Here is a 27,127-nt window from a genome sequence, read left to right on the forward strand (position 1 = left end):
ATCCTAGAAGCTACGTCAAGAGTTTAGGGTGCAGCATTAGGTGCAGCGATCGATTTCAATTCCTCCTGGGGCGATGGTACACAGACAGAGAGAAGGAAAGAAAGAAGGGTTACTGAATGCTACACCATATAAAGATCGGATAAGTAGGACATACTCTGATTGGAATGTCGATGGGACACCTGTCACTGTGAGTACAGTGGACAACTTTCTTGATGATCAGATTGGGAAGATTTGGATAATAGACAAGACAGTCATTCATCATGAAGTATTGATGTTAAGCATTGACGATGAGGTACGAAAGTTAAATGGGCGATTTTATACCGACGGATGAGCCGAGCCATTTATACATGGTTGTTCTGGCTCTATTTTTCTACCTGTTATCCTCGTATGTCTGCGTTTAGTGCGTGAAGGAGCCCAGCTCATGTTGGTTAAGGTAGGTATACAGATGATTATTGTACCATGCCCTGGTCGGTTGAGTCTCCAATCCAACCACCGCTGCGAGGATGTCATAGGTGGCATGCATGCTATTGATCATCAATAACTGGGGACAGACTATTGGATTAAAGATCCATCTCAGACTTGCATCTAGAGGAAAACGGACCCTTTTTTGGGTGAGCAAGTCATCGAGGGAATAATACAAGACATGTCTTAGCGTTTGGAAAAGTGGCTCAGCTCGACAAAAATATGCCATACCTAGGTAGGCAGAAATATGCGACTGTGTATGTACCCAAATTATCTAGGAGTACCTTACGACCATATCTACCTAAAGTAGGTAAATACAGCAAAGAATGTAAGGTATGATACATGTTGCTACCAGAAAATAATCGATAAGTAATAATAGAATATTAATACCAAGTAACTTATCTGGTCTAGCGGACTATGTGCATACAATAATAATGCATAAGGTAAATATCCCGTACATAGTAGGTAGCAGTAGCACAATCATAGGTATCATACTCCATACACCCTTTCTTCAACGACAACAACAATCGTTGTCCATCTAAATACTATTGTTCATTTCTCTTCAGCTTCGAAATCGTCGTCAAAGCTCCTCCTTGGATCCTGAAACCTACAAGGCACTCTAGGGCCCCGTTTGATTCAATAGTCCCACCTCTCTGGTACGCGGGTACACCGAAATACGAACCCTTTCCCCGTCATCATCATCACCATCTCCTTCACTAGAGCCTCTCCAGGACTTTTTCCCCTCTTTCATTGAGCGTCAGGCTGTCTATCTATCTTTTCTTGAAGAAGGAAAATAGACCAGAATCTGACAGCAAGAGGGGAGCCTTATCAACCCTAGTTCCCCGGTCCTTCGTTTATCTCCAACCTCCGAATCTTCGTTTGTTGATCGATTAACCGCGCAGCCTCCTTCGTTCAGCCCGCATTACCACTCGCTCAGTTTTCCCTTTCACGTTGATACTATCGCTGGACACCGCATATGCAAAGCTGACCAGAAAAAGGAAAGGAGGCTCATATCAGCATCATAGTCGGATCGAGGAATCCTGGCCTGACGTGTTCGTCTGGCTAGTCTTCATCCCGCCGAGTTGTCCGTTGGTCTGCCTGCCTACCACCTTCCTACTCAGCCATTGCTGCGTCGCCTTCCCAGCCCTCCCACGTCCCCTTGAGAACCATAAAGCCGGCCCCAATGCGTTAGAGTCAACCTCTTTGCACATGGTTTGAGCTCATACAACGAGTCTCTACCCTTCGTCTCTTGTCCCCTTCTTGCCCTATCTATTTTTCTCTTACATGGAGGAGCTGGTCTCATCCGACCTCGAGAAAAGCTGTCATTCAACGTTCCGAACCGAGAGCAATGTTCACAGTCCTCGGACGATACCTCCTCGTGGACCTATAGTACGGGATTGAATATACCCTCGATCATGTCTTCCCTCGCTGTCGATATTCCGACCAATCCGATTGATGAAGAAAGCGCTTTCCTCTCCCGTGCCGCCAGTTACAACAACCTTTCAGATATTCCGGTTACTGAACCTGGTTCTCCCGGCTTGCGGAGGACCTTTTCGGACTTGACATTCCCAAACGATTCAGCCTCGCCGTCGAAGGAGGATGTGGCTGCGGGGAAGGACATTCTGCGACGGACCTCTTTACGCCGCAACAAGGAAAAGTCGGCCGTGGCTATCTCTCGATTCACCCTGTCTGCCGAGGACTTGAACGATCCCGCTGCTTCCGAACCCTCCGAAGAGTCCGCGAAACCTCCTGTCAAGTATCCAGAGACAAAAGCCCCAGAGCCCGTCGCTCGTCCCTCCAAGGCCCGTTCCATGTCCGGCAGACTGGTTAACCTAGCTCGCAAACCCTGGGGCTCGTCGGGCTCCCAGTCTCGGTCACCTTCGCCGTCTCCTAAGCCCTCCAAGGCCCGAAATTCCCGCTCGGATGATCAGACACCGTCGAAGTCGCAGGGTCTTCCATCCAAATCCAACCCGCGACTGGAGTCGGTGAAGGAGACGGACACTGGCCTGCCTTCTCGCAAACGCACCATTCTGAGCAAACGCCCCAGGCGTCCAATGGTTGCAGTCGTAACTCAAAGCCAAGACGACAGTCCGAGCACCCCCAGTAGTTCATCCCCTCATTCGTTGCGGACGAAGAATTCCTTGGAAAGACTTGCCGCATCTCTCCATGTTTCTACCCCGATTCTTCCCCCCATGCCCAAAGGAGCAGCTGTTACCGCCGGAAACTTCTCTGGAAATGTTGACCTTCCGCGAAAGAAGGATGAGCTATGGGGCGTGTTCCGTGGACTCGAAGCTGATTATCAGAAGTGAGTACGGTCATACCGGGCGCCGATATGAACCACTCCCTGTCGAGCTTCAGTTGGCTAATTAAACGACACAGATTCCATTCCAAGTCGAGTGCTCTGAAAGCAAACGTCATTCGTTCTTCACTACTGCCCTTCTTGAATCGCAACCAATCACGTGCCTCCTATAAGTCTCTGAGAGCTGAAGATCTCGACCGCCGCGTCAATATTCTCAACAAGTGGTGGACCGGGTTACTGGAGATGCTCAATGGCAAGAACAATCAATCCATTTCGGGTACTGACCGTCCAGTCTACCTAGAGGCGGTTGTCGGCATCATGATGCGGCCGGAATGGAGAATCCCTTTCCCAATGCCCCCGAACAGGGATGAGCCGCCCAATTCACTCCAGCATGCTTCGACTTCGATATCGGAGAGCTCTGACTCCTCAGGCTCGGATTTCCTGATCGAGTCAATCCATCACAACATCAGGAATATCTTTGTACAGAATTTGCTGTCTCAGATGGCCTTCGTGGTGGAGAGAATGTCAATGAGGCATGCACCTGCTAGCTTGGTGGCATTTTGCGGAAAGGCTTGCGCATACGCCTTCTTCTTCTGCCCTGGCGTGGCAGATATTCTCGTGCGCTTATGGAACACCCCCGCGAATATCTTCCGACGAATCCTTGCCGATTCAGGCGTAGAACGATACAGGGACATTCGTGCTTTCACCCAGGATCTCGGGTTAAACTTTCCTAGCGCGCTCCGGACGCTATGCTTCCATTCCCACACGCCTCTCGTTCGATATCTCCGGCAAAAACCCGAAGTGCCTTTGAGTACGGCTCAGATACAGTGGCAAAGCCCTTGGGTTTCGAGGTGGTGTGGTCGAGACACAGATCTTTTCTTTGTCTTTGTCAAGTATATTCACATCCTCTATGCAGATGCTCTGCCGACAGATATAGAGAAGCCAAAACGTATCCTGGCGCCGGGTCTGTTGCCAATTCACGCTCAGGTGCTTGTAGTCATGGAGGACACTCTCTACAAACAATCAAGTCCACAGATGCCTGAGAGCACACACACCCCCGCAGCCATCACTTTTGATGACTTCATTGAGGGTGCCGATGCAACAGTTTCTGCTCTTCCTTTGGGTTCTGCTAACAGCTACCGCTCGATGGGTGAGAATCGCCTGATCATTCTTCTGCGTGATTTCTTGTCCGAATCTTCCCTCGAGCCTCAACGCGCGCGTTTACTATACGCGGAGTCATTCCGCAACATCATGAAAACTGCTGCTCAGAAGACTTCTTTGTTTGACCACAATGCATGCTTTTTGCTGTGCGACTTCGTCGAGGAGGTCCTTCCCATCCTCACACGCTACTCTCAAACTGTGGATATGGAATTATTTGACTGGAAATTTTGGCTTTCGGCTTGCCGCCAAATGATGCGGAGTCACAATTCTCTGACTGAAGTGAGAGTATTCTCCTTTCTCTTTTGCGTTTGGGGCACGTGGATCACTTCCGAGGAAAGAAAAGCCGACCTCTGCTTGGACTTTCTGCTCGATGAATCCTTGTTCTATCACTATTTCAGTCACTGGAGCCCGATGGTGCGCGCATACTTTCAGCGTCTCCTATGTTGGCGACTGTGTAGGTTTAATGGGGAGCCATCGCCGCTCGACTCGTGAGTACAAGCCCTCTGGTATCCGTGCGCCTGCCTTGGTTTCGCTGACCTTCGACATCATCTTGTAGCACAATATATGAGACACTCTGGAATCGATTGCAACGGATTTGGTCTTACTATCGCGACTTTCAAGCAAACGCTGAAAAGGAACTTAAAGCGCCTCTATCGTCTGCGCCCTGTTCGCCAGCCCCGGGACGCCGGATCATCATTATACGATGCGATAACCACATTACGCCACCGAGCCTCTTCGTCTCCTTCGACCGCGTCGTGCCGCCCGCTCCAACCGAACAGACGGCAGGCTTCAAGGGCGACGATTTCTCCGAGTCTCAGGCGCCTCCGAAAAGAAGATGGAATATTCTGAAGGCGATGTTTGGCAGTTCTTCCAGCATCAGAAATAATGACGAGGCATCGCCTCCGAGCACTAGTTCGGAAGATTCGGATTCGAGGAGCCATGATACCATGAACAGTACAGAGAAGAACTCGGACGACCATTTGCGACCGCAGAATGGCACTGGAGAGACTAGCCGGCCGAGGACCCCACATCAGCCATATTCTTTCAGGTTCTCGCTGGAATGGATGGACCGGCCGCAATGGCCGAGCAAGAATAAGCGTCTCTACGGTCCCTGCCTTCCTGTAGGAGCGCAGCTGCACTTGCAGCTCCGAGGATACTTGGAAAACCCGGTTGATGACACGTCGGAATATGCCTCTGCAATTGATTTGGATGAACGCGCCAAGACTGACTGTCGTCTTGAGTATGCAGCGTCAAACAAAGAGACAAAGGGGCCAGTACAGCGTGCTGCGGACGGCGAGAAGACCCTTGACCCAAGAAATACTCAGTGCCTGGCGAAGGATAGGGTCGTAGCCAGCAAGTATGCCGGCCGAGCCCTCGCCGAATGGGCACAAATTGTCACCGAGTGTGACAGTTTCTTTGCCAGAAGACGCGACGAGGGTGTCCCTTGCGACCGGATGGTGGAGACTCCAATGCTGGGCGTTGAAGGTTTCCGCAAGTGAGGCAGCCATCGCACTTCTGGCGGTTGGCAGCAATTTTGGTCCATCTTCTCATCCTTTTAATAATATTCTCACCTGCCTTAATCAGTGGCCTGACGAGGTCAACACCTCCGTTCTCGTGTCCTCTCTTTCTCAACTCAGGGTTCTACCAAAAAAGTTCGCTGAGACTTTGCGAACAAAGCGAATTCTACTAATGATGTCCTCTTATTTTTCCCTCTTTCTTGGCATTGGGACTGTATATATAACAATGGGATAATACATACTACAGGCGTTTTGGGGGACTGGATTTCATTTTCTTTGTGGGTTTGTTTGGGGTAATTCTCTAGACGGTGGTGGTTCTCTTCAATGGCATATTCGAGTTTCTTTCCTTTTGCCAACTTCCGTCATGTCGCAGCTGTCCCATAGGTTATACAACTGAAATGAACAGGGACACAAGATGAAATAATACCATCCATGAGCGCTTGGGAGCCAATATTTCTCATTTCATTCTTTCTATCGACTGGTCAAAAGGTGGGACCGAGGCAAAACTAGAATATTCAAGGCCTGTCTTCAGGGGCAAACAAGAATGCTAAATGAAGACGGGGATATGTACAAGAAAGGCTAAGAGAAGCCACGGCAGATCTCTTCCTGAGAATGGAGGAGAAAGTATAGAGGTAAGAAAATACGGAATAATGAGAGTTCAATTCGCTAGATCTGATATACTTTGTTCCGTGGCGATGAGATGCAGAGAAGCCTGGATCAGGCAGTGTGTGTATGTTCGTGTATGTACGGGCTGATGCACAGATGATGAGATGTATACATAGATTTGAGAGACTGAGGTTGCACGGAGGTATGTATAAGTTGACGGACGGGAGAGTAGGACTGATTTCTGCGAGGTTGAGGTGTAGGGAGGAGTCTAATGATGCAAGAGACTGTTGCTTGCGCGCTGGATGATCTTGGCGACTCGGTCGATCCATTCCTGGGTTAGAGTCCAGTTGCCCGAGTCGATGCTGTCGCGGATGGCGGGGAAGACGGCGGCGTCGTAGCCGGACCACAGCTGGGGGCCGAAGATGACATGTTTGAACTGCGTACGGTTTGGGATCTGATGAAGACTGTCAGTGACAGGGACGCTGGAGATGGACAAGAGAAGGGTACTTACTCCGCCGCCGTGTTCTAGATCCAGAAGTTGGGTGTCAAAGTTGGCCATGAGAGAGTTATGGTTCAGTCGCTGTATGGCCATGACGTTGTTTTCGAACCCACCGGCGCCCCAGACAGTGTCGTGCCATAATTGGGCCCATTGGTCGAATTCTCTTGCGTCGCTTTTGAACTTGGACGCAGTATCAAAGAGGGGTTGGAAGCTGACGGACGGTTCTCCGACGGCGCGGTCCTCTAAAGGCTGGGGGGCAACCGGGACGTTCTTTGACTTGGCGTAGGCCACCAGATCGGTAATATAGGTATGCACATGATCGGCGTACACTTGCAAATCGAACTGTAAGATAGGGTTATCCGCAAGGTCGATCAGAAGCAGAGCCCAGAATTGGCCTAGAGCCTTGTGGTATTGAAACCCGGGATCTCCGAACTTGGTCATCCAGTCATAGTTCTCGTAGCAGCTGTGGTAGGGGTAACGCTCGCCAATGAATCCAAAGTCCACACTTGAGGTGCCAGCTATGTCCTGGAACGCCACATAATCACTCCCAGAACCTAGAGGGCCAAACTTCTTCTGGGCTTTCTCCCAGATGTCCTTGAGCGTCTCGTTCGTAATGGGATCCGCAATGCGGCCGAGGATCTGCATCACAATCCGCTGAAACAACGGAGATCCGGAGGCATCAAAGCTATTGCCGGTCACCCCAACGTCAACGTTCAGGTAAGCGAATGCATTCTCTCGAAGTGCTTCAATCGCTTTTTCCACATGCTCTGTTGAACCGATCATATTGTATTCTTCCGCGTCCCAGCTGACGAACTCAATGGTCCTCAGCGGACGCCATCCGAAAGTCCGAAGTTCACCAAAGACGCGAACAAGCTCTAAGAAGACCGCAGTGCCACTGCCTGKGTCCGCACTGCCAAGACACCACGAGTCGCGGTGGTTGCCCACGATGATCTTCTTTTCAGGCTGTTCCAATCCAATGATGCGCCCAATGACGTTGTATATAGGCTGTCGTTCCACTTCGTCCAGAAGATTCATCAGGTTCACTTTGGGGGAACCTCCGTCTCCCGTCCACCACTCCTCCACCTCGGGAACACCTCCGACCCACTCCTTGGGTACCTTTGTACCATGACCCTTGAGAACCTGCAAGAGTCTCTGAGCATCGCGCCAGGCGATCGGGATACTTGGTATACCGGGCAATCCCGGGCTCTCTTCGACCGAGAGTCGTTTCTTCTCTTCAGGAGTAGATGCAAACCCCGGGGAAAGAACATCCCCGACAACCCATGACATCAGGCTCACTGCGCCCCTTTGGACGCCATCTTCCGGCATAAAGCGTCCGTCTGGAAAAGCGGGACCCTGCCGAAACCCGTCCTCATGCGGGTCAGAGTAGATGATACATCCAGCAGCGCCAGCCATCTCCGCAAGCTTGACCTTCAGGGCACGATCTGTCTCGGAGCCATAGTATCGGACGAGTGCGATAGCGCCATTCATGTCAATTCCGTGGTCCGCTAGGAGCTGAAAATCTTCTCGGGAACCGTAGTTTGCATAGACCAAATGGCCGGTCACATTTCCCGATTTCGAATGTCCATGGAAAACCATGGTCTGTTCGTTCTTCTCTTCGAGCGCAGCCTCCCAGGCCATGGCAGGCGGATCAACGATCGCCACCCTCCTTCCACCTTCGTTAGGATAGTTGAGGTACACTTGAAATTCCTCCATTTCAATCTCATCGAGTGCCGCATTTTTAAATTCCTGTTCAATCCATTCTGCCAGCGCAAAGCTGCCCTCGGTACCAGCCATGTGAGGAAACTTTGTCACCTTTCTCAAATTCTCTGCGATGGTTGTCTCGTTGATGTGGCCCTGAAGGAAATTCTGCACCGAGGCGGCGCTATATGACTGACCCATCATGAATCGAGAATTCAGATTGAAGACATTCGAAAAGAAGAACACGTATACAAGAGTGACGACCAATAGTAGCCCAAACACCCGTAGCAGGATAATGCACCCATTGCCTTGGAAGCGTGGACGGGCCCCATCGAGGTTAATTGTGAATCGGAAGTTTGGCAGGAAGCGACGAAAAGGAAACTTTATCGCAGAGAGCGTCCGGCTCAGGCTGCTGAATTGTTTCGAGAAATGCTGCCCCAGACGGGACCGCCGAGATGACGATTGCACCCCTGCTTCCTCCACATCCATCTGAGCGAGTTCCCGCTGCAACTCCTCGAGCGACCCCCGAGCGGAATCGGTTCCCGAGGATGCGAGATCGTCCAGGCTGTTACGGACGGACTCAACCGTTGGCGGTTGGTATCCATGAGGCCGAGATCGTGCGCCGCCGGGACCACTGGTATTGTCGGCATTATGTAGCAAGCCCTGTCGTTCCGCATCGTCGCTGGCTTCATCGGGGCCTAGATGAGATCGGGAGGAGCTTGGACGGGAGGAAATAGCTTCTTCGTAAGTTGGAATGGGAAGTGATTCATATTCGAATTTCTTATCGTTGCCCATGGCGGAATTGATGTGGCTCGGGGGAGCCGTGGAAGTTAGACAGCGTCACGGATACCAGAGTAAGCGGGATCATGATCTGGATGAGAAAGGAGCGACAGTGAGCGACATACTCCCTGTATTTGGGGGATATACAAGTGAAAATATTAGGCACAAAGAAAAAACGGATGAAATCGAAGATCTACAGAGGAGAGAGTGGATGGAGCTTGGATGAGATACTCTGTAGTCTAGTCTAGATAATGTCTCACGGGAAAAGGAGTGATACTGACTGGCTTCCCCAGACGGATAGTCAGACGTGTGGCGCAGGCGTCAGTCCGCTTTCGACGTCGTACTCGTAAACAGGCAGAAAGGTTTTGTTTGGAGGCATTCGAGTGAGTACTGAGGAATAACTTTGAATATCAATTTCCTGTTGAGGAAGATATACCAGCTTCCTGTGAATGTTATCGATGTTGACTTTGCTCTTCCTTGGATGGCAGTACAACAATATTTCAACAGCATCGAGCCTGTATTCTGCCATCTGTCACCGCCTGCTATGGTGCCAACTCTTAAGCACACTCGATCTATCATGGCTTCGATTATTCGATGGTGGGAAATTTGAGAGTTTGGTTGAAAGAGAATATTATGCAGCTTATACTATGTAATATACTGTACGTCATCCCATACGGGTCAGAAACGTCTTACCACTTTCCCCAAGTAGATTACAACCCCCATGAGCTACTCGGGTGTCATGGGGCTGCAAGGGCTAGGGCTGTGGTAGCATTAAGCATGTTCTAGGGCTGGTCATGCGAAATCACCATTGGAACGTTTTTGGTTAAGGTGTTGGATTAGGAGTTGCCCAGAACACGACTCCTTACATCCAGTATAGATTCCTATAGACTGTGGAGTAATCAGTCAGCACATCAGTAGCACCTCGCTTTCTCCCAAGGAAAGCTTTTTGGAGGTGCTCAATTGGAACGGGTGCAGCATTATGTCGACGTGTTTGAAGGAGACTAGTGGTACTTGCGAGGTGATGGTTCTAGGGGGACCTCTAAGCACCGAGATACTGCGTTAGCGCAGAAGGAGAAGGATGAGAACACGGTGATAATGCCATATGTCTCACGATGCCTTGATGGTGGTTTGGTGCTGGATCTCTGGTGATATCTCCGCTATAAACAGACGGAGAAACGGTGTGCCCTTGTTTACTCAGAGACTACATTGACAATCTTATACCTAGAAGATTATATGAGTGTTGTACCTTCCATGCGATCCATATGGGGTGAGAACCAAATTAGAGTCCTGTCCTTCAGTTCCGAACGAGCTGGCAAAGGTAAAACCCGAATTCACCTCACATTGTCGAGGACAAGTGCAACATCCACTTGATTTCTTGTTTCAAAATTGGAAATCTGGCCGAATGGAGTCGCACTGTCAAAGCTAGAGGCCCACAAGATAAGATTAATAAATATCTTCGTTTTCTTCTGGGTTTCTGGGAGATTTGGATACTTGTCATCCGAGCCAAGAGGTCAGTATATGTAAATTTCCAATTTTGCAGCCAAGACGATAGGAATAACGGCTAGTGACAGATGATTGAAAGAGATAAATAATAAGATCGATCTCTTTTCAAAACTGTCTTATCTACGTAATCCCGTCCGTACGTACTTAGTCCTCAGGCTTGGCAGGAACGACAATTTTACATTATCAGGCAGCTAGGTAGATGTGTGTCTGGCCACCAGCATCTACAGAACAATAACGCTGACAATACGGGATTGAAATGGGCAATCATCGAGAGTAGAAACTCCGCGACTCTGATAGGAATGGAACTAGTGTCAGAAAGGAGTATGGAGTAATAGGGGACTAATAATAATCTACGATCTACTATACTAGACTGAACGGAGTACAACGTCCATCATGATGCGATCCCCAGCAAGTCATGCAACACATCAGTAATATTTTTGCCCAATTACTGAAAACCATGATTATGATTGTTGGCGTAATGGAATTGAGATAATTTGTCCCACTTGGTTCCGCAGAACCATGAGGATGATTGTTGGGAGATTAAGCTGTGCTCTATTGTGCTGCGAAAACATCAGTACACTACTTCCCGGCTAGAGCAGTCCTTGCTCACCACTGCATGGTCAAACCCAATAGTAATAGGGAAGTTGATTCCAGAGATTTCGTTATTATTGAAAAGGGTCAACTGACCAGAAATACTCTTTGAGAAATTAAGTTTGTAACCGCAGGAGTCGGTGTGATATTGCGTATGTCGCTGTCCATCCTCTTCAAAGTATGCAGATGGAGTATAGGATACCTACTAGACGGAATATCATCGCCATCAGAGAGGACTGATGACAAGCATCTGGGATAACTGAGCTAGCGGGACGTCTCTGCTCCATTTCTTACCCCTTTTTCTCGAATTTTCTTTTTTGCTTGCTCACATTTTCGTTCTCAATGCACTGTCATCTCTCGAGAATTGTCATCGATGTCGACTCTGCATACATACTGCTGTCATTACATGTTTAATGTCTTGCCTTTCCAAAATCGCAGTTTCCAACTCTGATTCGCTAGGTCAGTCTATCTCAGAGCCTAAGGCATTACTCGGTACTTTCCACAAGTAGAATGGATCCACAGCACCAAACCTAGATAGGCTTAGTCACGGAAGCGCGCCCCATTTGGAACGATTCTTTTTTGGTTTTGCCTCTGGGAAAATGAAATAGAAATCCCCTCGACAGGAGGAGGGGGGGGGAGGGAGGAGCAGCAATAAAATAGGTAAGACGATTCTGGCAATCAGTCGGCCATTGCTTCTTTCTCTTCTCTTACCTACTGCTTTAAAGGTACACCTGGCCCTCCCTCCTTCTCGTCCTCTCTTTCTCCTCCCCTAAGCTTCACCGTCTTCGCAATCATTGTCTGCTTCCCTTTTGTGCGTGAGAGACTGCCTCTTTAGTGTTTACCTTTACCTTCCTTCCTCCATACATAATATTCCCAATTTGCAACCCCCACCGCCACCATGTCTGCTCGTCCCCAGAACATTGGTATCAAGGCCATTGAGGTCTACTTCCCCAGTCAGGTATGTTGGTCTACTTCCTCTGCATTTTGTCCTGTCCAACATCTCCGGTTCACAACAGTGCTAATGGCATGTCCAGTGTGTCGACCAGGCGGAGTTGGAGAAGTTCGATGGAGTGAGTGAGGGAAAGTACACAATTGGTCTGGGACAGACCAAGATGAGCTTCTGTGATGACCGTGAAGGTATGATCTTCCCACTCCCCTGCTCCTCGTACACCCGAAATGTTAACTGGTCACCTCCTCAGACATCTACTCCATTGCTCTCACCACCTGCTCCTCCCTCCTTCGCAAGTACAACATCGACCCCAAGTCTATTGGCCGTCTTGAGGTCGGCACAGAGACCCTTCTTGACAAGTCCAAGTCGGTCAAGTCGGTGCTGATGCAGCTGTTTGCTCCTCATGGAAATACCAACATTGAGGGTGTCGACACCGTCAATGCTTGCTATGGTGGTACCAACGCTGTATTCAACAGCATCAACTGGGTTGAGTCTTCTGCCTGGGACGGCAGAGATGCCATTGTTGTCTGCGGAGACATTGCCCTCTATGCCAAGGGAGCTGCCCGCCCCACTGGTGGTGCTGGTGCCGTTGCCATGCTGATCGGCCCTGATGCCCCTATTGTGTTCGAGCCTGGTCTCCGTGGCAGTTACCTCACCCACGCTTATGATTTCTTCAAGCCCGATCTCACTAGCGAATACCCCGTCGTTGATGGCCATTTCTCGCTCAGGTGCTATACCGAGGCTGTTGATGCTTGCTACAAGGCCTATGCCGCTCGTGAAAAGGTGCTCAAGGCCAAGGTTCAGAATGGCACCAACGGAGTCGAGCAGGATGAGACCAAGACTCCCCTCGACCGCTTTGACTACATCCTGTTCCACGCCCCAACCTGCAAGCTGGTCCAAAAGTCCTATGGCCGCATGCTCTACAATGACTACCTCACCAACCCCAACCACCCCGCCTTTGCCGAAGTACCTTCTGAACTGCGTGACTTGGATTACGACAAGTCTTTCACCGACAAGACCGTCGAGAAGACCTTCATGGGTCTGACCAAGAAAAGCTTCGCTGAGCGTGTGCGTCCCGGTCTCGACGTTGCCACCCTGTGTGGTAACATGTACACGGCCACCGTCTATGCCGGTCTCGCCAGCTTGCTCAGCAACATCACCTTCGATCCTAGCCAGCCCAAGCGCATCGCCCTCTTCTCCTACGGTAGCGGTCTCGCCAGCTCCATGTTCAGTGTCAAGATTGTCGGTGATGTCTGCGGGATGGTTGAGAAGCTTGACTTGCACAAGCGCCTCAACGCCAGAACCGTCCTACCTCCTCAGGCTTATGATGACGTAAGAAGCTAATAAATCCCCCTTCTTGATACTCAGATTGACTGACCGCTATCTTCAGATGTGCAACTTGCGTGAGCACGCCCACTTGAAGAAGAACTTCAAGCCTACCGGCAACGCCGACACGCTCTTCCCCGGTACATACTACCTGACCGAGATTGACGACATGTTCCGACGAAAGTATGAAATCAAGGCATAGATCGCTGCCGAAACTTGACGATGCAATTTCTTTTTTCCCTTTCCTCCTTGGACATGTCAGACTTTTTAGACGGTTTATTAGATTCCCTCGAGTATCACCTTATTTATTCACAGCGCCTCGATCGATAGAGTCCTGCAGCAGCTTGTCGTGCTGGTTCTCACCTTGGTATCTTTTTTGGGCATTTTCTTTCAGAAGCGAAGGCAAATGGTTATATTATCCAGATGCGTTTAAACCCAAACAGCACTGGAAATGGGTTCATGAACAGATCAAATGGCGCGATTTGGCTGCTGTGTTGCTGTTGATATTAATATTCTAATTGAGCTATATGACTTCTCAAATACCACAATTTATCCTGATGACAATCTACATGACCATTTTAAAAACGTTCCCTGGTATTCCATAAAAGGATAGCATTAGGGCTTCTTCACAACCTATAGGTCACGTGATATTATCGTCAAGCATGCGTTTCCAAGTTCAGTATGCCAGAGAGAGAATAGCCATGATGTGCTGTCGAGTCGGGATTTGTTGGCGAACATGAAACTATGTGAGCCAGTGCGGAAACAACCGGCTAAATCCGCTGATTTCATGTTCGCCTTCCCTCTACTGACTACCAGGTACTTCAGAGCATCCAAGCACCCTGGTAAGCCAGCAAACCGGCAAGCCATCAAACCGCACCTCACTCCCTCTCTTACACCTGCGTTCCTTCATCCAATCTCATAATGCAGTCTGAATCGAATCAATTTTTCTTTTTTGATGGCAATTGATTCGCCAATTCCAGAAGGGAACATGTCAATTAAACTGCACATCGTCAAGGATGAGCCACTCAGCGAGCTTGACGCTGACCTCAAAGGCTGGCCCGGCGCCTACTGCAACCACCTCAAGTGCTCATGTATACTGACATCCCTTCGACTTGGGTATTCTTAGAAATGGAAGATCTGAAACCAGGACACTTTGATTTCACTCGCTGAGGCTCTCTGGTCTTCTCTGCGTGCCACAGACAGTCGTTCCGTCGCAATTGCTGCTTCTCGGCGCTTCGATCTCTGAAGCGTCGTGCGCCTCAACGAGCCACGCACCTCAAAAGTATCACCAGTTGTATCTGGCTCTTCATCTGCTTGCCGCCGACTGATGAGTACCCAGGCGTTACGCTCATCCTTCTGCGACAAATTTCCATTAATTTGGCTACAATTACCCAGAAATAGCACGAAACACAAGTGTTGCCGATTTTAGATCTTGTTCCACGAGGCCTTCGAGCCATACCCTGAAGGGAATGATTGAGGATCTTGTTCAGATCCTGAAGAATTGAGCAGATGCAAAAATTAGCAACATTTTGGCGCGCGACTGCTACATGAAACACTTATGCTTGCCTTGCTTGCCCATGGTCTCGTCTGTTTCGCGCACCTTCCTAGGGGTAATCGGCAGATCATGCCTCGAGACCCTCATTTCTACAGTTCTCAACACCCAGAATGGCTAGTTCACTGCGTCAATCTGGAGCCTCCTCCATGTTTCAGGTTATTCTATTCTGGATCTGTCTATCGTATCCTTTTTTTGGCCCTGGGTCGGATGGCTTCTCAACGAAGAGCATTTAATATCCAAACATTCTCCGTCCTGATGCCTCAAGAACTTGTCGTTGTCGCTCATATAGACTTTTATCCTTCTTCATCACCTCGTTGGTGGACATTGCTCTTTGACGAGTCGCAGGAAGCTGGTTCTTCCGGATAGCTACTCGCTGATCATTCGTTGTGAAAGAAAGAATCGTGGTTGAGTTCTACTCTGACCCAGAGATCGTCATTATGTCCATGGAATATTCTTACTATCAACCGACGACACCGCCGCGACTGCAATTGATGGAGCTCATCGGAGCCAACCACAGCCGCAATGCGTCCGATTCATCCATCTACTCCAATGATTCCTCACCGTGGTCGGCCATGACCGCTGAAACCAGTCCGAGAGAAGCCTCTCCTCCCAGATACCAGCACGGTCCTGCTCTGCTGCCGAAAATCAGATCGCAGGATGTGGTGATTGAGCCTGCGCCCGCCCCTGGACCACAGCGCCATCGTCGCGTTCTGTCCAATACTCGGAACCCCCCAGGCTTCCTACCTTATCCTCCCAGGCGCCCAGACATCCAGCGGAATGTCATTGAAATGGCGGATTGCCTTCCTCTTGTGTCACCTGCTTCAACCTCGCCCATGTATGGTTCTCACAACGGCTCCACACTGTCGTCCCCTGTGAGCATTACGCCATCGCACAAGCGCAAGGTTTCGGGCGGGCATTCTCGATCAGGCTCTGTTTCCAGCATTGACGAAGCGACCCTGAGTCGATACGGCTATCCAACCTATCGGCATCTTCCAAAGTACACCACGCAAGCGCACCCTTCGCCATCCGCCCCAGTCACCCCTGTGACACCAAACATTGTGGTCCATCGGTCATACTCTCAGACCTCGCCCAATGACGGCTCTCCGTCCCCGGTCCAGTGTCAGACTCAGACGCCACTTGTCCTTCCACCCTCCCCATACGGGTATGGTCGAGTTCCGAGCGCGCAGCCTTCGCCTGTTGGCATTGCGCCTCATGCCGAGGGTCTGGTGCCGCAGTCGACTACCTTGCTCTCCTACCTGACCTCCTCTACGCAAGCGATCAATCTCGTTCGTAATGTCAGTGTGGTTCCCACGCGAGGAATGCACGACTATTTCTGGTGGGACATTAGGAACCTGCGTAGCTGGACCTCGTTCACGCTTCAGACGTTTAACTCGATCAATGGCCTCACCAAGCTTCTGAGGACTGCAATCTCTTCCGAGTTGACTCCGCCAGTCGCGGTAGCCCAGTCTCGCCTGTCTCCGGACTCTGAAGCCGCGTTGGTTAATCTTATACGAGACATCTATGGACCGCGTGTGAATGCCGCGCTCGCTGTATCCCAAGGACCAGAGCATCTAAAACTCTACCCGACGCCTAACCTACGGGCTTCAAACAGCAAGAATACAGGTGGACCACACTTTCTTGCCAACTATGCGTCTGATACCGAGCAGACCAGTTCCGGTATGCCCCGGGGACGGCTCGTCGGTATCGTAAAGAGCTTTGACCGCTGGAACACGGGCATGCGCAACGAAGCGCCTCACCGGCGGGTGGAGTACCTCAATGGTCTAGCCCATCTGCAACGATGCATGCGAGAGCACTCATGCCGATACGGCTTCATCATCACCGAGATTGAACTTGTTTGTGTGCGCGCGGGGTGCGACGAAGGAGACGACGTGCCATATTTTGGGTTCCTGGAGGTATCCGCACCAATTCCGACTAACATCGCCGTGAGTCCGGACGAACTGAGGCTGCAGCCAGCTTCTTTTGCCCAGGCACAGTCACCCAAGCCGTCTCACGACTGTCAATCAGCTGCAGCAGAACGCGACTACGCATCAAGTTTTGCAGACGGTCTCAACGTCCCGATGACTGCGAGCCTGGCCTTGTACTTTCTGCTGATGCTGTCTAAATCGGTGCCTTTGCCGTCCCAGCCCTCTGCTCACCTCAACGTGGGCGGACCTGGAGCACTGACCCGCCAGCGGATTCTCCCAGAGGGGAAAGATAAATGGATCCCGGAACCGCAGATTGGAGAGCGACGAGATGCGAAGCGAGTTCGAGGATGGGTGTGGCCTCAAGACGCCTGGCATCGCCGCGAGGGCGGAGGTGTGCCGCGCCACAGGGCAAATGCAGCGGGGGAATCGAAGCAGAAGAAATGGCACAAGTAATGTCTGATTTAAATATTTGTATTTAAGCATTATTGTCATAGTAATCTAATTTCTACTTTGATACTTCTGAGCACACGGGTCGGCGCTGACAGTAGTCAGAACCGGGTCGACTCTGCCCGATCGACGACGAAACCCAGCAAAGGTATCGTTCCGGCGAGATAATCCAGTCCAAGAGGTCATCGAACGACAGCTACGCCCGTAAGTGAGCCTGTGAGCCCACATTCCCAATCGATCATGCCTGTATCCGCGCTGAGAACCCTCGCTTATCTCCCCCAGGGTCCCCAGCGGCGCTACACATCATCAACTCCAGGACGATCAGACAAGGACCTTGGGATCCAAGTACCTCCTGGGTGGTGACAGCAACCATCGCTATATATCATCGAGTACTGCAAATAGCAGCCAGCATCATGGCATTCCCTCACATCGCTATCATCTTGTCAGAAGCAGCATCGCCTCACCGACCTTCTTCTACCATACACAACCCAACACAATGAGCAAGACGCAGCCTCCCTCCTCCTTCCCCATCCCCACCCTCCACGATGTAATCATCATCGGCGCCGGACCCTGCGGCCTCGCCGTCGCCGCGAGACTAAACGAAGCAACCCCCTCCGCCATGTTCACCGACGAAGAACACCAGCGCTACCACTGGATCAACAAGCATAGCGGACGGATGGCGCTCGTGCAGGCGCACGGCAAGAAACTCAATGCCGTCCGGGCAGAGAAGTGGCAAAGCTATGACAAGCGTCAGCGTCAGCGTCAGCGTCAGCGTCAGCGTCAGCGTCAGCGTCGACGCTCGAGTTCGTCTTCTACAGCCTCGGACAGCTCCGGGGGAGAATCGCTCTCCTCTCCGCCGTCGTTGTCTTCGAGTCCGTCGGGGACGGACGATGGGCAGGAGATGCAGGCGATGGGCAGGAAGGGAGGAATCTCGATGCTGGTGCTGGACGGGACCGCTGCGGGGTGGATGGAGCGGTGGCACCGGGCGTTCAGGACGCTTGAGATCGCGCAGCTGCGCAGTCCGATGTTCTTCCATGTGGACCCGGCGGACCGGGACGGGATGCTGGCGTATACGCAGGAAACGGGGCGGGAGAGGGATCTGTGGGAGATCCCGGGGTGTGTGGGGAAGGAGGTGAGCAAGCATAATAAGAAGAAGAGGCTGCGGGGGAAGCCTGTGTAAGTGAATTTGTGTTCTTTTGGCTGCTATGTTTAGGGACAGGTTGCTAAGAGGGTTCTAGGGCAATCGGCGAGGTGGAGATTGATGAACGAGATCGGAAGGATTACTTCGCTCCGTCGACGGGGCTTTTTGCGGACTACTGTGCTAGTATCATTGAGCGGTATGGGCTGGATGCACCTGGTCTGGTTCTCCAGAATGAGGTCGATGATATCCGGTATGGCTTTCATGAGGAGATCTCGCCTGGCGAGAAGATCTTTACAGTGACTGCCAGCGACGGGAGGAGGTTTTACAGTCGGGCTGCGGTGTTGGCTATCGGGCCGGGCAAGACGAAGGTCTTCCCGTTTGAACTGTCTGCGGAGGAGAAGATGGGTGCTTGCCATAGCAGCGAGATCCAGACATTTCCTAGTCCCAATGTGAAAAGGAAGATACAGCAGAGACAGGAGACGAATGTCGTCGTCGTCGGTGGAGGACTGTCCTCTGCACAGATTGTCGACATGGCTGTCCGAAAGGGTGTCACCAAGGTGTGGTTTCTCATGAGGTCAGATCTCAAGGGTAAGTCGGACACATTCTAGTTAGGATAATCTAGAGTGCGTGCTAACGAGAAGTAGTGAAACACTTCGACATCAGTCTGCCTTGGATGGGCAAGTTTCGAAACTTCGAGAAAGCAGCATTCTGGGGCGCAGACACCGATGAAGGTCTGTCTCTTATTTCCCACCTGACACATCGACACTAATATCAAGTAGAGCGTCTCGAGATGATCAAAATAGCCCGTAACGGCGGGAGCATGACCCCCCGCTACCAGAAAATCGTAAAGCACCATGCAGCCCGCAACCGAGTCTCTATCCACACGCGCACCGTCATCCGCAGCAAGGAGTACTGCCCCACGTCTCAGACATGGCGTCTCACCACAGACCCTCCCATTCCGGACCTCCCCTCGATCGACTACATCTACTGCGCAACAGGCATGAAGTGCGACGTCCAGGAGCTCCCGCTCTTGAATCAAATGCACCGCGACTACCCTATCGAGACGAAGCAAGGGCTTCCGTGCATCACGGATGATCTCATGTGGCGGGCTGATGTGCCTCTGTTCGTGACAGGGAGGCTGGCTTCGCTGCGTATCGGCCCTGGGGCGCCGAACCTTGAAGGAGCACGGCTGGGGGCTGAGAGGATTGCGTGGGCCATGGAGGAGGTGCTGGGCAGGAAGGAGGCGGAGGATGATGAGGTGGGACGGTCCAGGGAGTGTTTTTGTGGGCTGGGGAACCGATATGCTGAGCTGTTAAACGAGGGAGAATTGGATTGGGAGGAATAGACTAGCGGTCGTTGCAGCTCTCCACATAGAGCGGATCGTATTCCGTCGTATCGGGCTCGAATAGTAAGGTAGTCTGTGAATGATGCGTTTACCCTGCTGATGGTAAACACTACGTGTACAGACCTGGTGATTGTGGCTATGGTGATGACCAAGACACTAGGTCTTTGTAGGAACAGGCTGCAAATAAGCTTACATGGCGAGCAAGGATGTAAGACCCCAAATACGCCTCTGCAGCTGCCTAAGATGGCAAAGCGTGTATAGAATGGAACTTGTGTATGCCTAGACTAGGTAGTAAGTGCTCCTATCATGGTGTTGAAGAAGTATGTAATGCCCATAACAAAGTTACCCTACTGGACAGCTGTCCTAACGCAGTGCCCTGCTGTATCATATGACAATACAATACGTCCCCCATGATACCTTAATGATGTTGCCTAACAGCCAGGGGACCTTCTGCTTCGCTTCTTTCTCCATTGTTATTCTTCCAACTACCTTTCATCTTACTTACAGAGTTACCATTATTACCCTCGTCAACCATCCAACAAGCTTAAACCAAAATTCTAAGCCTCACCTAGTCTCACTGAGGCTCGTCGCACGTGGTAACTAGTCTACCCGGAACGAATATGATTACAAGCCCCTACCAGGGCCACTCGCCATAAACGCCACAACTGCGCCACATATTTCTCCTGGTCCCATCATCGCAAGCTTTTGCCTCCGCGCAGCGCAGGTTCCTGACCCTCAATGATGGAGTTTCGGTGGTTCAAAGAGACAGGACGAGAGTCCTGAGGTGTGGCGCAGCGCCCCAGATGTGGCTGCGTTGACTGCAGAGCATCCTGTGGCTTGCCTGTCAAGCGTTGACGGCTTGAGTTGACAGTCACATGGTTTCTGAGGAAACCCCAGTTGACCTTGCTCACAGTCAACAAAGCTCGTACTGGATGACTGGACGGAGCGGTATGCCGTCCTAAGTTCTAATCATCGCATCCACATACGCATGCCCAGATGCCTCTTCCGTACGCGCGGGTCAAATAGGCTAATAGCAAAGTCTATTGTGATTTGCCTATCGGCCAAGCGAGGCGCAGCACTATGCAGGCGGCAAAGCTCACTGGCTACTCCAATAATCGCGCAATGCTCAATCTGATGCACGCAGTGGGTGAATTGCAATTCCGCCTCAGTTGAATTTTGGTTCATACTGATATGAGCGGCTTTGGGGACCAGTCATATGCGAGGTCTCACTCTGGTCCTTGTCCCCCCTCGCGCTTGGCCTTCGTTTGGGAAATTGTTTTGTAGGCGCCGTTGACGGCCCATTCTCGTGCATTTGTGCCGGGGTATGGGTGGGCTGAGGAAACCCCTGGCGTCTATCCTGGTTGACCTACTCGTCCGTCGTCTGGACCTTGGATGAAGTGCGGCGTTCCTAGGTTTGGAGTCATGATTCATCTTTCTTGGAGGTACTGGCCGAGCCAGTACTCCTCTGATTAAATATTCTTGTCTTGGAATGCTCCGCACTGTAGGACAAGAAGGGCTGTGCTGAAGCCAAGCTCTTGGGCAAATGTGCACTACAGCGCCGATACCTGGCCAAGTGAGAAGGAGGCAGAATCCTGTCGAGTCTTTGGATCAGTGTACCTAGAGTGTGTTAATTATGTCATTTTTATTCTTTTTCACCTGCCCCAATCAGAAATGGCGTCGACTGATTTCTTGGTGTTCTTGGATAAATGATATTGCTCGTCTTACCAAGGCCGACTCAGCCACTCTCAAGATTGATAAAACCCCGTTCAAACCGCTTACCTCTGCTTCTGCCCCTTCTCCGGCTATATTGATAGATGGTGATTATTCTTTTCAAATTATTATACTAACCTAGAAAGCGTGTCGGACTGATCATGCTGACACCAAACGGAAGCCGTGATGACGGCCTCCTAAGTCCTCAGGCTAATATTCAAGATAGAGAGGTATGTAACCAGCCTTGTCATTAAATATGAATGGGATATGCTAACGATGAGCAAGCGACAGAGTCTTTCTTCGCAGTCATCAGAGCAGCCATCTTTGTCGCTGCAGATTCCATCAACCGTAGATTCAAATCGGTTGACGGTCCAGAATGACTTCCCTCGGACGCCAAATTCGATAGACGGGGACACACTACGTCCCCGATCAGAATCATTCGCTTCAGACGCGGACACTGTTTCACGGTCCCGGGCAAACTCGGAATTTACCATATCGAAGGAAGCCTACGATGATGTACCTCTGTCCGAGGCCCTGACTCCGGATTCGCGAAATGAGCAGGATTTCCGGGTCGAGAACAACAAGTTCGCCTTCTCCCCGGGCCAGCTCAACAAGATGCTCAATCCCAAGTCGCTCGCTGCGTTCCAGGCGCTCGGGGGACTGCGCGGGCTGGAAAAAGGTCTGCGGACGGATTTGACGTCTGGGTTATCCGAGGACGAGACCCTCTTAGACGGCACTGTCGATTTTCAGGAAGCCACTTCCAACGACCAGAAAGTCTCCAAAGGAAATTCGCACGATGTGCCGACGGCACCAGCAGCAGCAGCGGCGGCGGCATCAGGCGGCGGGTCAAGATTGCAGGATCGTATTCGCGTCTTCAGCCAGAATAAGTTGCCTGCGCGGAAATCGACGGGTTTCCTGAAGCTACTGTGGCTCGCTTACAATGACAAGATTATCATTCTGCTTACAATAGCTGCTATCATCTCGCTATCTCTGGGTATCTACGAAACAGTCGATGAGGGGCATGGCGTGGATTGGATCGAAGGTGTCGCCATCTGCGTGGCTATCTTGATTGTAACTGTCGTGACCGCCGCGAATGACTGGCAAAAGGAGAGACAGTTTGCCAAGTTGAACAAGAGGGTAGGTGGACCGGGCCCCACGCTTGTCTATAATGTTCTAACCATGTCACAGAATAGCGATCGGGAAGTCAAGGCTGTTCGCTCCGGTAAAGTGGCTATGATCTCGATCTTCGATATCACGGTCGGTGATGTACTCCACCTGGAGCCTGGCGACTCTGTTCCTGCAGATGGTATTCTCATCTCTGGACACGGAATAAAATGTGACGAGTCCTCTGCCACTGGAGAATCAGACCAGATGAAAAAGACCAATGGACACGAGGTTTGGCAGCGCATTGTTAACGGAACCGCCACGAAGAAACTAGACCCTTTCATGATCTCGGGCAGTAAAGTCCTTGAAGGAGTAGGGACTTACCTTGTGACCAGTGTCGGACCGTACTCTTCCTATGGCCGTATCTTGCTCTCACTGCAAGAGTCGAATGATCCCACTCCTCTTCAGGTGAAGCTGGGAAGACTTGCCAACTGGATCGGATGGCTTGGCTCTAGGTAGGATAACCAGCTCAATATACAGGACTCATGCTGACCTTACTAGTGCTGCCATCATCTTGTTCTTCGCCTTGTTCTTCAGATTCGTTGCCCAACTGCCAAATAACCCTGCCAGTCCTGCGGTCAAAGGCAAGGAATTTGTCGATATTCTTATCGTTGCGGTCACGGTCATCGTCGTGGCGATTCCCGGTAAGACGCTCAAGAACCTTTAGCAGGAAATCATCAGCACTTGACTAATTCTCCTCAGAGGGCCTTCCCCTGGCCGTAACACTAGCTCTTGCATTTGCCACGACACGAATGGTCAAGGAAAACAATCTCGTCCGTGTCCTTCGTGCTTGCGAAACCATGGGCAATGCCACGGTTATCTGCTCCGACAAGACTGGTACTTTGACACAAAACAAGATGACTGTCGTCGCTGGGACCTTTGGAACCCAAAAGAGCTTCAGCCAGGACAGGACGGAGAATGACCACCCGTCCGACGACTCGACGACAGTGGCCGGGATCGTCAAGCAATGCTCAACTGCAGTACGCGACCTGATCATCAAGAGCATTGCTTTGAATTCCACCGCGTTCGAGGAAGAGAAGGAAGGGTCCAGAGAGTTTATCGGAAGTAAGACTGAGGTGGCATTGCTGCAAATGGCCAGAGACTATCTCGGCATGGACGTCACTACTGAACGTGGCTCTGCGGAAATTGTTCAGCTGATCCCCTTCGACTCCTCCCGCAAATGTATGGGTGTGGTCTACCGTGAGCCCACGGCAGGCTATCGTCTCCTGGTCAAAGGGGCCGCCGAGATCATGGTTGGCGCATGCTCCTCGAAGGTCTCCGATCTTAGTGCGTCTTCGGATGGTGTCATGGTCGACTCATTCACCGAGAAGGACCCCCAGAAGATGCTTGATACGATCGAGGCTTATGCAGTGAAGTCCCTGCGCACCATCGGTCTCGTGTACCGGGACTTCGCAAGCTGGCCTCCAAAGGATGCGCAACGCGTGGAAGACGACCCATCTGCAGCAAAGTTCGAAGATGTCTTCCGCGACATGACTTGGCTTGGTGTTGTGGGTATCCAGGACCCCCTGAGACCCGAGGTGCCGGCTGCGATTCAAAAGTGCCGTACTGCTGGTGTGCAGGTGAAGATGGTCACTGGTGACAATATCGCAACGGCCACCGCCATCGCCATATCCTGCGGAATCAAGACAGAGGATGGCATTGTCATGGAGGGTCCCAAATTCCGTCAGCTATCAGACGACGAGATGGACGAGGTCATTCCCCGCCTGCAAGTCCTGGCCCGTTCCTCGCCCGAAGACAAACGGATCTTGGTGGCACGGCTCAAGAAGCTGGGCGAAACTGTGGCTGTCACCGGCGACGGCACTAACGACGGGCCGGCTCTGAAGACGGCTGACGTCGGTTTTTCAATGGGTATTGCAGGCACGGAGGTTGCTAAGGAGGCCAGCTCTATCATCCTCCTCGATGACAACTTCAAGTCTATTGTTACGGCGATCGCCTGGGGCAGAGCTGTCAACGATGCCGTAGCAAAGTTTCTCCAATTCCAGATCACGGTCAACATTACTGCTGTCATCTTGACCTTTGTCTCGTCCCTCTACAGCAGTGACAATACAAGTGTCCTGAGTGCGGTTCAGCTGCTCTGGGTCAACCTGATCATGGACACCTTTGCCGCCCTCGCACTTGCAACAGACCCCCCGACAGAAAACATTCTCCAGCGCAAGCCCGTGCCCAAGAGTGCATCGCTTTTCACTGTGATTATGTGGAAGATGATCATCGGACAGGCCATCTACCAACTTGGCGTCACCTTTATGCTCTACTTCGCGGGAGACAAGATTCTTGGAAGCCATCTCGGCACCGACAATCGTCAGTTGAAGCTCGACACTATTGTTTTCAACACATTTGTTTGGATGCAAATCTTTAATGAATTCAACAACCGAAGACTGGACAATAAGTTGAATATCTTCGAAGGCATGTTCCGGAACTACTGGTTCCTCGGCATCAACTGCATCATGATCGGGGGTCAAGTAATGATCATCTACGTCGGAGGTGCAGCCTTTGGTGTGACTCGTCTGGACGCTGTTCAATGGGGAGTTTGCATCGTCTGTGCTATTGCCTGTCTGCCATGGGCAGTGGTCTTGCGATTGACACCCGACCGGCCCGTCGAGATTGTCATCAACTTCGTCGTCCTAGTTGTGGGCACCGCCTTGCGGCCGATTGCCAAGGCCTTAAGTGCCATTGCGAGAACATTCTCGTCTATGATGCGACCTGTTAAGCGCTTCAGCCGTCGTGTCCTGCGTCGGAACGCTGAAGAGGACGACTCCAAGACTGAGAACGAGGAAGCACCCTTGACAGACCTGGAGCAGCAGCATACGCCCAAGGCACCTGCGACACCAGCAGTTGTGCCTCCCATTACGATTACAAGCTCTTAATGATTTCTATACGACAACTCGGCTTGTTTCCCAGCGCTTCTGGCTGTGGCGCGGCCTGTTCGGCGTCTACATGATTGACGACATTTCCTAGATATATCCATACGCATACTCTGTAAATATGGGTTGGCTTACTCGTTTTCTGTTCTCATGTTCTACGTTTGTCTGCATCATTTGTTGAGAGCAAATGACTGGCGTTGTTGGCTGCCTGACTAGCTTGAGCGTTCTCTGACTTTGTGAAAGAGATTGTACGATAGTTAAATAGAGATGAGTGCATCATCTGATTGCATCCTTGAAAGAATCGAGAAATACCTTGACTTCATCCTTCGAGTAAAGAGAAATCCAATCCTGTATGGCGAAGCCCCCGTAAAGAGTAGAGTTTCTGCCTAAGGCTGCAAGATCCACCTCTCCGCACCGCCGCATCGTGCCCATCCTCAACAGGCGTCCAAGTCAACCTGTCTCTCAGCTGTCCCATCTCGCTCAATTCTTTCCTCCCTGGATTTACAGTCATTGAATCAATTGCTGAACAGTTGTCTCTAATAACGATCTGACCGGCACTGCAAGATAGCCCACTCCCCGTCTTCCCATCACCGCACGTCATTTTGGAGCTTCCCCCGCTTCATTCCACTGGACATTGAACCTTAAGGCAGGGTAAGTTCTCTCTGAATACTTCTCGCAGCCAAACTAATAATATACTAGCTCTGCAATACAGGTCTCAATTCTCTGAATCACTCTCGTCTCTTATTCCCAAATCTCGATCATCGTCTCTCCATACACCCACACCCCTATCCAAAATAATCACAACAAGAGCAGCCATGGCCCAGCTAAACTACCGCACAATCAACATCGACGTGCTGGACCCCGAGTCCTCGGTCAACTTCCCCATGGAGACCCTCCTCCCCGCTACCCTCCCCGCCCCGCAGACATCCTCCGACGCCGCCAACGTCGCCAGCCAAGTCCGCCAGCTGCTCCGCGGCGGCGACCCCGAGGGCGCCTTGCGGTACGTTCTCGACACGGCCCCGCTGGGGGGAGACGATCGTGCCAAGGAGGTGCACATGGCTACTGTTGTGGATGTGCTGCAGGGGATCCGCCAGGGGGAGATGACCCGCGTGCTGGAGGGGGTATGTAGCGGGGAGGGCGGATCGGAGAGGGCAGACTGCTTGATGAAGTATTTGTAGGTTTGCCCCTGCCTTTGCGGACGATACACCCCGGGGAGGGGAGATGCTGTTGCTAACGGTGACTAGGTACAAGGGGATGGCTTCTTCGGCTCCTGGTGGCGGGGCGCAGTCGCCTCGGAAGTCGGTGTCTCCGCAGAACACGGGATTCTCGCAGATTCAGGCCCGGAATCTGGGTGAGGGCGGGAGCGCGCAGCAGATGAGTGTGTTGCTGAGCTGGCATGAGAGGTTGGTTGAGCTTACGGGTACGGGGTCGATTGTCCGGGTTATGACGGATCGGAGGACGGTTTAAGGTGTCAGGGATGTACTGAGAGGTTTCCTTTCTACTCTTCTTAAAGTCAAGCTGTGGTTTCTCTGCGTTGCGGATGGGTGATATCCTTGTTAGATTGCGC

The 27,127-nt window shown here is 51.4% G+C and overlaps 6 protein-coding genes across 6 annotated transcripts; 5 read left to right on the top strand and 1 right to left on the bottom strand.

The window, feature by feature from the left end:
• Positions 1-1,877: 1,877 nt before the first annotated feature.
• Aspvir_005538 (DUF1765 domain-containing protein) lies at positions 1,878-5,421 on the top strand (the record flags this gene model as incomplete). Its single annotated transcript, XM_043268753.1, has 3 exons — positions 1,878-2,767; positions 2,842-4,410; positions 4,479-5,421. The coding sequence occupies 3 exons, from the start codon at positions 1,878-1,880 to the stop codon at positions 5,419-5,421; spliced, it is 3,402 nt and encodes a 1,133-aa protein (XP_043124688.1).
• Positions 5,422-6,313: 892 nt separating this feature from the next.
• Positions 6,314-9,037, bottom strand: Aspvir_005539 (M28 family metallopeptidase; the record flags this gene model as incomplete). The annotated part of the gene is made up of 2 exons (XM_043268754.1): positions 6,314-6,499; positions 6,557-9,037. 2 exons carry the CDS (start codon positions 9,035-9,037, stop codon positions 6,314-6,316), a joined length of 2,667 nt encoding a protein of 888 aa, XP_043124689.1.
• Positions 9,038-12,014: 2,977 nt separating this feature from the next.
• Positions 12,015-13,593, top strand: erg13 (hydroxymethylglutaryl-CoA synthase; the record flags this gene model as incomplete). The annotated part of the gene is made up of 4 exons (XM_043268755.1): positions 12,015-12,074; positions 12,151-12,253; positions 12,316-13,397; positions 13,456-13,593. The coding sequence occupies 4 exons, from the start codon at positions 12,015-12,017 to the stop codon at positions 13,591-13,593; spliced, it is 1,383 nt and encodes a 460-aa protein (XP_043124690.1).
• Positions 13,594-15,383: 1,790 nt separating this feature from the next.
• On the top strand, positions 15,384-19,804 carry Aspvir_005541 (uncharacterized protein; the record flags this gene model as incomplete). The annotated part of the gene is made up of 6 exons (XM_043268756.1): positions 15,384-17,320; positions 17,424-17,522; positions 17,601-18,494; positions 18,557-19,047; positions 19,104-19,190; positions 19,239-19,804. 6 exons carry the CDS (start codon positions 15,384-15,386, stop codon positions 19,802-19,804), a joined length of 4,074 nt encoding a protein of 1,357 aa, XP_043124691.1.
• Positions 19,805-21,675: 1,871 nt separating this feature from the next.
• pmcB (putative calcium-translocating P-type ATPase(PMCA-type)) lies at positions 21,676-25,563 on the top strand (the record flags this gene model as incomplete). The annotated part of the gene is made up of 5 exons (XM_043268757.1): positions 21,676-21,744; positions 21,800-22,651; positions 22,703-23,133; positions 23,180-23,322; positions 23,381-25,563. The coding sequence occupies 5 exons, from the start codon at positions 21,676-21,678 to the stop codon at positions 25,561-25,563; spliced, it is 3,678 nt and encodes a 1,225-aa protein (XP_043124692.1).
• An 812-nt stretch (positions 25,564-26,375) lies between these two features.
• On the top strand, positions 26,376-27,027 carry Aspvir_005543 (actin-related protein 2/3 complex subunit 5 family protein; the record flags this gene model as incomplete). Its single annotated transcript, XM_043268758.1, has 2 exons — positions 26,376-26,734; positions 26,805-27,027. 2 exons carry the CDS (start codon positions 26,376-26,378, stop codon positions 27,025-27,027), a joined length of 582 nt encoding a protein of 193 aa, XP_043124693.1.
• Positions 27,028-27,127: the final 100 nt, after the last annotated feature.

The sequence above is a fragment of the Aspergillus viridinutans genome (assembly GCF_018404265.1).
Source record: "Aspergillus viridinutans IFM 47045 DNA, scaffold_3, whole genome shotgun sequence".
Taxonomy (NCBI): domain Eukaryota; kingdom Fungi; phylum Ascomycota; class Eurotiomycetes; order Eurotiales; family Aspergillaceae; genus Aspergillus; species Aspergillus viridinutans.